Source organism: Mya arenaria, chromosome 6 (genome assembly GCF_026914265.1).
Source record: "Mya arenaria isolate MELC-2E11 chromosome 6, ASM2691426v1".
NCBI classification, from domain to species: domain Eukaryota; kingdom Metazoa; phylum Mollusca; class Bivalvia; order Myida; family Myidae; genus Mya; species Mya arenaria.
The window spans coordinates 57,288,548-57,302,520 of record NC_069127.1 but is presented as its reverse complement, the minus strand read 5'-3'; the positions used below and the strand labels follow the sequence as shown (position 1 = coordinate 57,302,520).

Here is a 13,973-nt window from a genome sequence, read left to right as displayed (position 1 = left end):
TTGGCATGCTGATATATGATCACCAGTTGTGGTAATCCATTGCCAACAAATTGTTTGGAATGACTCCCTAGAGCTGTATGCCTAGTAACTTTGAATCTTCGTCTAAATTCTTCCAGCATTAACCTGTATGAAATTTGTTCAAATAATGCCACTGATTTTGTCTATAATTTTTAACTTGTATTGTATTGGAAAATATCTTCGAAGGCATATTGTGCGAATCCTTATGACTGAGCCTTACTTAAACAGTTGGTTCTGGTAAGTACATGTAGGTTTAGGTGGTCACTATAAACTGCGTTTGACTCAAGGCCCTGAGGTAAGGATTGGTCCTGATGCTTCAAAGGTTAGGCCGGATTGACCATGTCTCATGCCTCATCTCCTACCCAGGGGCTAATCATGTCCCTTGGGTTAGAATGGGTTATGTCCGGTGACTAATCATGCCCCTGGGTAAAAGAATAGTACTGTCCTAGGACTCTGGGACATGAACTAATCATAGCCCTGAATAAAGGATTTCTACTGTCCTGGGACTAATCATGCCCCTGGGTAAGGATTGGTAGTGAACTGGGACTAATCATGCCCATGGGGTAAGGATTGGTACTGTCCTGGGAATGATCATGCCCCTGGGTAAGGATTGGTACTGAACTGGGACTAATCATGGCCCTGGGTAAAGGATTTCTACTGTCCTGGGACTAATCTTACCCCTGGGTAAGGATTGGCACTGAACTGGGACTAATCATGCCCATGAGGTAAGGATTGGTACTGTCCTGGGAATGATCATGCTCCTGGGTAAGGAATGGTACTGTCCTGTTACTGATCATGCCTCTGTGTAAAGGATTGGTACTGTCCTGGGACTCTGAGACATGAACTAATAATGGCCCTTGGTAAAGGATTTCTACTGTCCTGGGACTAATCATGCCCTTGGTAAAGGATTTCTACTGTCCTGGGACTAATCATGCCCTTGGTAAAGGATTTCTACTGTCCTGGGACTAATCAAGCCCATGGGGTAAGGATTGGTACTGTCCTGGGATTTATTATGCTCCTTGGTAAGGAATGGTACTGTCCTGTGACTGATCAAGCCCCTGGGTAAAGGATTTCTACTGTCCTGTGACTGACAAGCCCCTGGGTAAAGGATTTCTACTGTCCTGGGACTAATCATGCCCCTGGATAAGGATTGGTACTGTCCTGGGACTGATCATGCCCATGGGGTAAGGAATGGTACTGTCCTGTGACTGATCATGCCCCTGTGTAAAGATTGGTACTGTCCTGGGTCTGATCATGCCCCTGGGGTAAGGATTGAAACTGTTTTGGGACTGATCATGCCCCTGGGTAAGGATTGGTACTGTCCTGGGACTGATCATGCCCCTGGGGTAAGGATTGGTACTGTCCTGGGACTAATCATGCCCCAGGGTAAAGAATTGGTACAGTCATTTTACCTATCATGCCCCTGAGGTAAGGATTGGTATTGTCCTGGGACTTATCATGCCCCTGGGTAAGGAATGGTACTGTCCTGTGACTGATCATGCCCCTGGGTAAAGGATTGGTACTGTCCTGGGACTCTGGGACATGAACTAATAATGGCCCTGGGTAAAGGATTTCTACTGTCCTGGGACTAATCATGCCCCTGGGTAAGGATTGGTACTGAACTGGGACCAAGCATGCCCCTGGGTAAGGATTGGTACTGTCCTGGGACTGATCATGCCACTGGGGTAAGGGTTGGTACTGTCCTGGGACTGATGCATGCTCCTGGGTAAGGAATGGTACTGTCCTGGGACTGATCATGCCCCTGTGTAAGGAATGTTACTGTCCTGTGACTAATCATGCCCCTGTGTAAGGAATGGTACATCCTGGGACTGATCATGCCCCTGGGTAAGGAATGGTACTGTCCTGGAACTGATTATGCCCCTGTGTAAGGATTGGTACTGTCCTGGGACTGATCATGCCCCTGGGTAAGGAATGGTACTGTCCTGGAACTGATCATGCCCCTGTGTAAGGAATGGTACGGTCCTGGGACTGATCATGCCCCTGTGTAAGGAATGGTAATGTCCTGTGACTAATCATGACCCTGTGTAAGGAATGGTATTTCCTGGGACTAATCATGCCCCTGTGTAAGGATTGGTACTGTCCTGGGATTAATCATGCCCCTGGGTAAGGATTGGTACAGAACTGGGACTGATCATGCTCCTGGGTAAAGAATGGTACTGTCCTGGAACTAATCATGCCCCTGGGCAAAGAATGGTACTGTCCTGGAACTAATCGTGCCCCTGGGTAAGGATTGGTACTGTCCTGGGACTGATTATGCCCCTGGGTAAGGATTGGTACTGAACTGGGACTGATCATGCTCCAGGGTAAAGAATGGTACTGTCCTGGAACTAATCATGCCCCTGGGTAAGGATTGGTACTGTCCTGGGACTGATCATGCCCCTGGGTAAGGAATGGTACTGTCCTGGGACTGATCATGCCCCTGGGTAAAGGATTGGTATTGTCCTGGGACTGATTATGCCCCTGGGTAAAGGATTGGTACTGAACTGGGACTGATTATGCCCCTGGGTAAAGAATGGTACTGTCCTGGGACTGATTATGCCCCTGGGTAAGGATTGGTACTGAACTGGGACCAATCATGCCCCTAGGTAAGGATTGGTACTATCCTGGGACTAATTATGCCCCTGGGTAAAGGATTGGTACTGTCCTGGGACTGATCATGCCCCTGGGTAAGGAATGGTACTGTCCTGGGACTTATCATGCCCCTGTGTAAGGAATGTTACTGTCCTGTGACTAATTATGCCCCTGTGTAAGGAATGGTACTTCCTGGGACTAATCATGCCCCTGTGTAACGATTGGTACTGTCCTGGGATTAATCATGCCCCTGGGTAAGGATTGGTACTGAACTGGGACTAATCATGCCCATGGGGTAAGGATTGGTACTGAACTGGGACTGATCATGCTCCTGGGTAAGGAATGGTACTGTCCTGGGACTGATCATGCCCCTGTGTAAGGAATGTTACTGTCCTGTGACTAATCATGCCCCTGTGTAAGGAATGGTACATCCTGGGACTAATCATGCCCCTGTGTAACGATTGGTACTGTCCTGGGATTAATCATGCCCCTGGGTAAGGATTGGTACTGAACTGGGGCTAATCATGCCCATGGGGTAAGGATTGGTACTGAACTGGGACTGATCTTGCTCCTGGGTAAGGAATGGTACTCTCCTGGGACTGATCATGCCCCTGTGTAAGGATTGGTACTGTCCTGTGACTGATCATGCCCCTGGGTAAGGATTGGTACTGTCCTGGGACTGATCATGCCCCTGGGTAAGGATTGGTACTGTCCTTGAACTATGGTTACTGAAAGTTTGGCACAATCATTGACTACGGCTACTATAAAGGTTTGGCACAATCATTGACTACGGCTACTATAAAAGTTTGGCACAATCATTGACTACGGCTACTATAAAGGTTTGGTACACTCATTGACTACGGCTACTATAAAAGTTTGGCACAATCATTGACTACGGCTACTATAAAGGTTTGGCACACTCATTGACTACGGCTACTATAAAGGTTTGGCACAATCATTGACTACGGCTACTATAAAGGTTTGGCACACTCATTGACTACGGCTACTATAAAGGTTTGGCACAATCATTGACTACGGCTACTATAAAGGTTTCGCACACTCATTGACTACGGCTACTATAAAGGTTTGGCACAATCATTGACTACGGCTACTATAAAGGTTTGGCACAATCATTGACTACGGCTACTATAAAGGTTTGGCACAATCATTGACTACGGCTACTATAAAGGTTTGGCACACTCGTTGACTACGGCTACTATAAAGGTTTGGCACAATCATTGACTACGGCTACTATAAAGGTTTCGCACACTCATTGACTACGGCTACTATAAAGTTTTGGGACTCTCATTGACCATGGCTACTATAACGGTTTGGCACAATAATTGACTAGATTTTTTATAAAGATTTGGCACAAATCTTTGACAAATGATAAACAGATTTGTTACAATTACTATTCACCAATGCTGAAAAGCTTTTGCACAAATCATTGACCAAGTTCACAAGTACACACAGTTATAACTCCGCCATTCCTTGGTTACAAATAGATAATAATTATGAGTTTATTTGTGATTAGAAGGATTTTGTGTAACCTTGTGATGATTTGATACGGGGATGAATATAGAAGCCTGTGTCTTTGCCTCTAGAAACAGATCTGGCCGCTTGAAGGATCAACTCTTTCTGTAGTATGGGGTTTTGTTCTTTATCACATATGTATTCGGACGAGAAATCACCTAAGAGGTCAATCGTTTCACAGTCGAACCCCGTTGGCTCGAACAGTCAGGGACCGGTGAAAATACCTCGAGCCTCGGGGAGCTCGAGCCAAGCGGGAATGCTTACCTTCAGTATTAAGAAATCGGTCATTAACATCAACTTCGAGCCAACGAGGAAATTGAGCCAGGTGAGTTCGAGCCAAAGGGGTTCGACTTTATGCAAAACAAGCTTGTTTCTAATATTTTTATCGTTTTTCGTAAACATCTGTTCACTAAACACCAAACTATTTCAATGCTTCTACAAAACTTGAGTGTGGGAGTAGGGTTTGTTATTGGTCCTAGTTGAGGGTCACCAGACAACATAGGCCACAGTCATTGATAGAAATGAACTCCTGCTTTAGTGTCATATGACCTTAAATACATTTAGTGACATTTAACCTCAAAAATAGAATCAGATCAGATTTATCAAAGGAATCAATCCTACCAACGATCTTGCGTAAAAAAATATGCATTAATTCATTTTATGTTGAATGTCAGAAAATCTCGAACGGCCTAAACAGCTTGTCACAGGCCACCAAGAGCTTAAAATCGTGTGAGCGATACAGGGCATTTCGGGTTCTCTTGTTTATCATTTAGTGCAAGAAAGTTTTTACTCCAGTAATTCAATACCATAGGTATTTCATCTATTTAACCTACCAACTCAAAAGCATTTTGCAGATATTGCATAATTTTAAGCATACCTTGATTACTATTCAGTTTTTCGTGGCCCGTGCTATTATTTTGTCATAATTTACATTTATTATCATCGCATTGTCATTAATTTAGCACCATAAAAAGCATCTTTAAATGGCTCAATTTTTTTACAAAAAACATTTTATCAACTCAGCAGGTGTTCTCAAATCGTGCACTGCGCTGCGTTTTGATTGGTCGAATCTGACAACTTGTTATCAGCGCGCATGCGCAGTCGATTTGTTCAGTTTTGATGGCACAGTTTTTGCTTTTGGGAATTAAGTATTATTTGTTATGTTGGGAATGGTTTTCGTTTATTTTAATGCAATTATCGTCTTTTGTATACGAATGATTCAAAATCACATGACGAATATCACACATTTCCAATACGCTTAAGATGATCATTTATCAGCATATTTCTTAAAAACACATGGTGATAAAAGATTGATGATTATTATTAATAAGGTTGGAAATGTTTTTTATTCGATCACTTCTTGGTCTGATTTTTGACAAGTTTCTTGCTGAAACGAGATTTCATGGCTATTAAACCCCCAAGTAAAGCCTTGCATTGCACTATATATGATTTCCGTGATGATAACATATTTTAGTGTACAATATTTGATCACAATTTTCGGAGTAACCAAAGTCCGGCCGTGGGGTGCAATAATGTAAAGGGGCCATGCAATTATCTTGAACTCTATGAAGCGTTAACCTATCAGGCCTTACTGCCAGGGAGTTGGGCTATCGGGTGAAGAAGGGGTAAGGTGAGGGAGGGGCTAGTTCGAGAGTTCTTCCGCTGCCGCACCGGACGCATCCGAATGACCAGGCCCACTCTCTAATATATCTCTGCATACGATTGGGATGTTGTTATAAAGGATATATACAGATAGAAACTGTGGTCGAACCATGAAGGGGGCCGGGGAAGGATAAAATAAGACGCAGAGGGGGTGGGTGTGTGGGTTCCTGTACAGACTTACAGTTAGCGGAGGGGGGAGTTCACATAACTTGGTGTGGGGTTAGCGAAAAAAAGGTATGGAATGTATGAAGATTAACGCAAGAAAGGGGTAGGGGCAAGATCCGTCCATGACCGGCTGCCCAGGTCCGCGCTATCTGGGCTGCATCTTCAGGGCACCTGTCCTCCAGCCGCCATCTTTATAGGGCTATCAATCAACAAGGCACGCGTCTTGTCAGCGTGGGGCACTTCAGCGCGCTTAATGGTCGAGTCGTAAGCACTTTCAAAACTGAGATTTAATAAAATGTTTAGTCGTATTTTATTATTTCAAACAAATAGAACTCATAAAGCATGGTGAATTATATGTTTAAATGATACTTTTTAAGAGATAACGTGGGTGATTTATGTTTCATTTGGGGCTATTTACTTTTTGGGCAAATGTTCTTTATGCCTGAACATATTTTCTTAAATTGCATTTTGGCGATTTAAACAAATTAAAGGCAATTAGTAATTCGCTTTTACCATATTTGGGCAATTTAATTTTACCCAAACGATTTCATTTCATAGTATTTTCAGTTGACATGAAAAAATAACACGATTAATAAAAATATATCATTTTTTATTCACAGGTAAAGTAAAATATCAACATCAACATTTCGGTTGAATTTGCATAGTTATAATGGATATAATCTCGTCATTTGCATAGAATACGAATTTACTCACACGTGTATAAAACCCAAATGCTACATTTTATAAATTGTTGCTTACTGTCGTTGATGTAACAACTGAAATGTAACATAATAAACTATGTAACACCTACGGTTGAAAGCGAGTATCACCTTCATTTATTAGCAATTAAAATTGCACACCGCATTTTCACCTGTCGCGTTTGGGCGGTGCTTATGACAAATGGGCGGAGCTTGCATCTGTGACGTCATCCGGCACGCGCCAGCTTAAATACCATCTTTTGACCCGTGTTGCGGTTAATGACTAGAATTTTAACGTGAGTTTTATATCATTTTCTATTTTCTTCACATTATGAATTTTGTGTATATTATAAGCGCTGTCTTGTTACGCAGGTGCAGTTGATCACGTGACGTTCGCCCGGGACATTGCAGCTTTAGGGGATGGGGTACAGTTTTTGGCGGAGGTCTGAAAATAGAAAAAAAACGTAAACTTCAACGTTAAGTAAATAAACTCATAGCATTTGACCCCCTTTGTGTTTTTGATATATAAATTAAACTTTATTTTAGATATAAAACATGTGCATATGTAAAAGTAAATCATTTGCAAAGTTTAATGTGAGCTTGCCTTTTCTGATAAACGTACATGGGGCTGATTGTTCACAACTTTGTTAAAGTTAACAACGTTGTTAACGCCATCTTTGTTAATTTCAAATCGTTACTGCTCTGGAACTTTAATGGACACACTTTTGATATGCCGTATTTCTAACAAGTTTTAATGCATCTTTTTCAACTGTACTTATTTATATTTAAAAATATGCGAGCACACCGTCAAACATGTCACGTTTTAAAGTTAATAACGATGTCGTTTATCACGTTGTTAACTTAACAACGTTTTGAACAACCTATGAAGAAAATAAACATTGGGTCACGACTGAGTAATATCATCATTTTTTCAGTCTATTGAGCACTGACGGCTCCAGGGATTTATAACTGGGGTGGCGGATGCGGGCACAACCGCCAAACTCCCTCAAAACTTTTATTTCACTAAGCGTATACAATTGTTGCTGCATTTCAACCCTTCGTTAAGGAAAACTTTAATGCATCTTATAAAGTGGACAAAATATATATAAATAAATATCAGCGTTTTAATTGTTAACGTATTAAGTAAAGGTTTAAATTAGCGGTTTTTATTTAATCTGAAACTTAATCATTTAATCATTTGACGGCCAACTGGGGGGGGGGGGGGGAGCGGGCCCTTGTACTCCCCGAAAGAACGGCCAGGCGACTATTGAGTTATTATGTCCTTTGAAATATTTGAAAATTATCCAAAATAGGCCCTTTTATGTAAACAGTGATGGAGTGGGTTGTTTTCTTTTTAAGTAATATATCTTAAAATGTTGTTAAACACTTAATATATCTAAAAAAAATGTTTAACACTATAATTTATATCCTCCAATACGGTTTAAAACAATCCATAACCTCTTGAAGTTTTCTTTACAAATAAAAAGGGGGAATATTGGCATCTATTAAAATGTTATTTGTTATGTAAAATATATGTATATTTTGAGTCCTCGGGTCTCTCACATCGTGATACATCAATGAATGACATTGCAAAACACATTTAATGAATATAAACGTTCAATTATTCAAAGTTTTTTGTCTGTTCAAAAATTGTAAAAACATCATTTGCGCTTAGCAGTAAACTCCACCGTTTTAGGATACGCGGTATATGCACGTTCTAAAAAGAGAACTCGGTATGCAATGGTTGTGCGGTGCCAGAAAATAGGGGAGGGGGGGGGGCTGGGTAGGTCTCTCAAAATTGTTATGAAATATTTGTTACGCAGGTTTCGGTTTCTTCTTGAACAATAATTCAGAGCCAAGAATTTCTTGCACTGTATTCCGGTTATAAGCCTACCTGACTGAGTGGATTCATATATTGGCCCGTAAAGTCATACTAAATATATCGTTCCCTTGTAATACATCCGTTTAAATTCCTTTGTAAAACATGAAGTATAATCTATGCTTAACAGTATAGCAGTAAAATAACGATTGTCAACAAAAATCCAACCTGTTACGAACTAACATAGATTGTGGTTTTAAGTGTTACTAAATCCCGTGTACCGCTGTTTTCTAACTGTCCATCGTGTTTGCGGTATAATAAGAGCCAAAGAGCCAAGGCGCGCCTTAACCGGCCGTGTAGCGCGTGAAGTAGTGGCTCCCGGTGTGTGTCGGCGGCCGCTGACCGCCGGAAGCTCTCTGGCACGTGCTTGACGGTCGGTGGAGGGGAATTGAGTGGCCTAAGCCTCGTGAATCAGGACACTTGTGATTCAATGTCCGCGTGACTCAAAATACTTATATGGTAACCTGCTGACCATAACAGTATACATTCAGAGTTTAACATTCCGATGACCGGAGTTTAGTTGTGTCGCAACCAAAATTGTTTTAATGGAGGTATGGAGTATACATTTGAAGCCCGTATTTGAAGTGTTTTGTCCAACTGCATTCCAACACAGTCTGGATGGACAGCACTGACTGATTGGTACAAACAAATGAGCCACAATATTATAACATTGTGTATCTTTATGTATTGCTTTTGTTAATTTAAAAATTACTCGTAATGGAATAGCGACGCTGAAAAGCAATTCTTGCCTTTTTGAGAAATTCCACAATTCATAAGAATGTAATTACTCTTCATATTTAAGCAGCGATAATTGAACAGTGTTGCTTTATCAACATGGTTATGCAGTTGGAGTGGGTGTGGTGATATGGTTGTCCTCCTCTCGGCCAAGAGCTTGTGCCGTTGTGGTTTCGATCGCCACCTGGGGAACATTCTCTTTGCTTTTCAAAGAGGACATCAGTACTGTTTTCTTACAAACGAAACAGATACGGGAGAGATACATATACGCTTCTAGCCCTCGCCACAATAGAATTGTGTATAACCAAAACGAGGACAGAAAATAATAACATTAAAGAACATTTCGATAACGAAAGCTTTTTGCTGAATTTGCAATTTTTGGGCCCGAATCACGCCATGTCTCGAGCCCAAAACGGGATCACGTTGACCCCCGGTCAGTTTTGATATGAGAAGACCCAGAGCCCATAAATGGGCTTCCCAATCACCCGAACACAGGACAAAACACTCGAGTTATCGAACACTCGAGTTATCGCACTTGCATAATTATTGGCAAATAGACTGTGCGCCCCATACTGATTAAAAAGTGATACCATTTAGCTGAAAGACGGATATTGGTATGACCCTTTTCAGATTATTACGAAGAACAAAGTTATAATATCTATGCAAGGAGCTTTTGTCGCGCGCAGACAATTGAATTATCTTTTTGTCTTCTTTTCTGGCGCTGTTTGACTCCGTTTTTTTTCGTTAAGAGCTCTCGACGGACAATTGTCAGATATTTTACTTTTCAAATCATGATGTTTTTCAAGATATTTGTCGATAAAGGATATGGGTCTGATAGCCAATTAGCGGTTTTAGTGGTCGATGGGGACATGTTTTGATTTAACCATTGCGTGGGTCAAGAAGGATATTGGTTATTTGGTGGTTTGCAATGATAGAAAACAATTATAGAATCTTTTTGGATGACAATATCTTAGAAACAATATAAGCATTTTATATATTTGCTAATGAAGTGGTTAGCAATGATGGACAACAATTATAGAATCTTATTGGATGACACAATCTTAGAACAAATACATATCTAAAATTCTTATTGAAACATATGGAAGCTACGATGAATTTGCTAATTTAACTCATCTCGTTTATCTTTTTAAGTGCTTGAACTGTGCATGATTTTGGACGTCACCTGAGTTCAAAAATTTCGTAATGTTTGAACCGTGCATGGTTTTGGACGTCGCCTGGGTTCAAAAATTTCGTGATGATTGAACCGTGCATGGTTTTGGACGTCGCCTGAGTTCAAGAATTTCGGAATGTTTGAACCGTGCATGGTTTTGGACGTCACCTGAGTTCAAGAATTTCGGAATGTTTGAACCATGCCTGGTTTTGGACGTCGCCTGAGTGCCTGTTTAAGAATTTCGGAATGTTTGAACCGTGCATTGTTTTGGACGTCACCTGAGTTCAAGAATTTCGGAATGTTTGAACCATGCCTGGTTTTGGACGTCGCCTGAGTGCCTGTTTAAGAATTTCGGAAAGTTTGAACCGTTCATTGTTTTTGACGTCGCCTAAGTTCAAGAATTTCGTAATGTTTTAATTATGCATGGTTTATGGCGTTGCCAGCGGTTGATCAAGTCTTTGCAGTCATGGGTCGCAATATGAGGGCGTTATCCCCATATGCACTTACCTGCCATGTCCTTTTGAAAATTACTATTCAAATCCAGCGGTTAAAAAACATTTACACGTTTAATTACCGTTTTTTTCCCCCTTTTTTAGGGTTTGCGTACCACCTTTTGTGTATTGAATTCTCCTTTAAGAAACCTACGAATACCGCGTACCGCAACGTCTCATGTCGCTATGGTACAATCAATATTCATAAATAATAATATACATGAGAATACACCATTACAAACTAAAACATCAAAACATTTTGTTCATTTAATCTTACAATGCATAATGTATTCCTTACATTTAAATTATTCAGTAAGCTGCAGTCGATGTAAAGGTACTCGCTCATGTTTTTTTTTTATAAAATGCACGTTTTGGTATGAAAGAATAAAGTGTGTCACATTATAAGGTGTGTTCAAGCTTAGATACTGACGGCTGGAACCCTTCGTATATGCTCAAATATTGTCTTTGAAGATTAACGATTGATGACTCCTTGTGGGTGTGTGGTTTTGTTGTCAGTTTTATAGTTTTTCCTCCTTCACTGTACAGGCGTGAGTTTGCCCTCCCCCCCCCACACACACACACTAAAACCAGAATATATTTTTCACACTTAAAGCAAAAAAAAATCTGCAATTTCGGTATCAAAGAGTAAACTAGTTACAATACAAATATATTCAGATTTACCGGGAAAAAAACACGAGCGAGTCCCTTTAAATCGTTATTTTATAAAATCCGTTCGAATATTGATCGTACCACAATTGTTCATTTGGACGAGCATGTAACGCCCATGCTGATATTTATCAATATTTGGTGACCAAAAAATCAATTGATTGATCATCAGTTCTCAGACGTTTATTGTTGAGAACCATTAATTATTAGTATGAGACATTTGGTGTGATTAATAAAAAAATGATATCAAGGCTACTGTCTATAAAAAAAGAAAACCGGAAGTTCATCCGAAATTAGTATATAAGTACTCGGAAAATGACGTACCATTCAAAACCAATTGGTGAAGTCAAGAAGATCTTCCTCCTCCGCACTTAAGGCGTCAAAACCCCCCTCTTCCGTTTCTCGAGTCACTTCCAGTGGCGATTTCTCCGGGGAACTGGTTGCGCATGCGCGTAACTCGAACTGCATACTGTCTATTGCGCACGCTTCATTGAGCACAGCGTTCACGGCATCGTGGTTGTCCACTAGTCCTTGCAAATGTTTTATATAATCTATAGCGGCTTTAAGGGTATCCACTTTACTCATTTTCTTAGTTTTTGTAGTTTCCGGTTCGTACGGCAAGTGATCCCTGAGGGTTGCGAAAGTCATGTTTATAAGTTTCACTCTATTTCGTTCACGCTCGTTTCGACGTGCGACGGTGATTTGTTGACCAGGTTTAAGTCCGTAGATGTTTCCGGCGCATGCCTGGTTAAAGTCAAGCCGGCGGCGGCACCCCGCGCTATTCTCTTTTACCATATGGAACCGGAACAGCTTGGCGCGGGTGGAGTTGCCGGAACCGGCGTCCATGAGCGCCATGTTAGGCGACTGTTGAAACATACAGGAGGGCATGAGCGGCATTTCAAGATCACGTTGGTAACTATATTCCGACGGCGACTTAAGCTTCGGTACACAGACGTCTTGGTATTCCATTTCCGTTCGCTCAAGACGGTGCGAAGACGCTAAATGACTTCTGCAAATTGTGAGTGCTAATTTTAAGAATTAACTAATACTTAAAGTCGCGTGCCATGCGCGTGCACAATTTGTTGACAGCTTTTCTTTCAGGGCAATTTAACAAAATTTAAATGTAAATAACAAAAAAGTGTGTGATGCATTATTGTATTTATAGTCTGGTATTATTCTATAAAGGCAAGCGAAATTAAGCCCCTCCCCATGCGATAATTTCGAAACAGAAGGTCTTTATTTGAATTTCTGCAAGAAGGAACAATGGTCGCCCAGAGCCAATATGAATGATGCACCCTTATCAATGAGATGCGTTTCTTAAAGGTACATTTGCTTAGATCTTTTACCACCTGGTTTTCCCCTTTAGTTGTTCTTATACATTGAAGGAAGTTACGTATTTTGCACGCGCCAATAAAATGTTTCTGGTGTTTTTAAAGCTACACTCTCACAGATTGAATGTTTTGACAACTTTTTTTTTTTTTTTTTTTTTTTTTTTTTGGAACGAGCCAATTTATGCAAAAAGTGCATAGAGACCGGTGATATAAGACTGCTGACAAAAATCAGACCGCAGACTTTCACATTTAATTAAAAAATGATGTTTTATGTATTTTTCTTAAACCGTTAGTAACGCTTTTAGCCATAAAACATCATTTTCGAACGGAAATATGAAAATCTGTGGTCTGATATTTTGTCAGCACTCTTATATCACTGGTTTCCAGACATTAACGCAAAAGTTGGCTCATTCTAAGACAAAAAATAAAAAAAAGTTGTCAAAACGGTAAATCTGTGAGAGAGCAGCTTTAAATTAATCAAAAAATATATCTTAACTGCTTTACGAAAAAGAAACGTTACATAAACAAAATATATTGGTGTCAAATAAAATCGTCAGAAATTTGTTTTTGGTGTTTATCTATCTACTTTATGAGATAATGTACCTTTAATAAAGATAATTTAAAAACGTGATATTTGTAAATTTCAACTTCCATCTGGCTGTACCGTACCAACTATTACAGACGCTGTTAATCGTGACGGTCCCGATTTGTGACTCTAATCGCATACAAATGTGCTAATATTAGATAATCTTAATGTTTATGCCTCCATTTTAGCCAACATTTAAAGCAAACAAAAGCGCAACCACATCTTCGGACAGCTATTGTACAATAACGGCAGCGGAAAATACGAAGATTTCGCGTGGATAACGCTTTAATTGAAATAATGGACATAAAAGAAAACACGGATCAAATGAACTTTAAAGAGTTAAATGGCCCACCTATTATTTTGCATAAATATTTGCAAATAAAGGCCTTTTTCAACGCTCGTGTCATCAAAAGGCAAATGATATCTAAAACAGTCCTATCTAATTT

At 40.4% G+C, this 13,973-nt stretch overlaps 1 protein-coding gene across 1 annotated transcript; it reads right to left on the bottom strand.

The window, feature by feature from the left end:
• Positions 1 to 11,937: 11,937 nt before the first annotated feature.
• Positions 11,938 to 12,579, bottom strand: LOC128237932 (achaete-scute homolog 1a-like). Its single transcript, XM_052953509.1, has one exon. The coding sequence runs from the start codon at positions 12,577 to 12,579 to the stop codon at positions 11,938 to 11,940; it is 642 nt and encodes a 213-aa protein (XP_052809469.1).
• Positions 12,580 to 13,973: the final 1,394 nt, after the last annotated feature.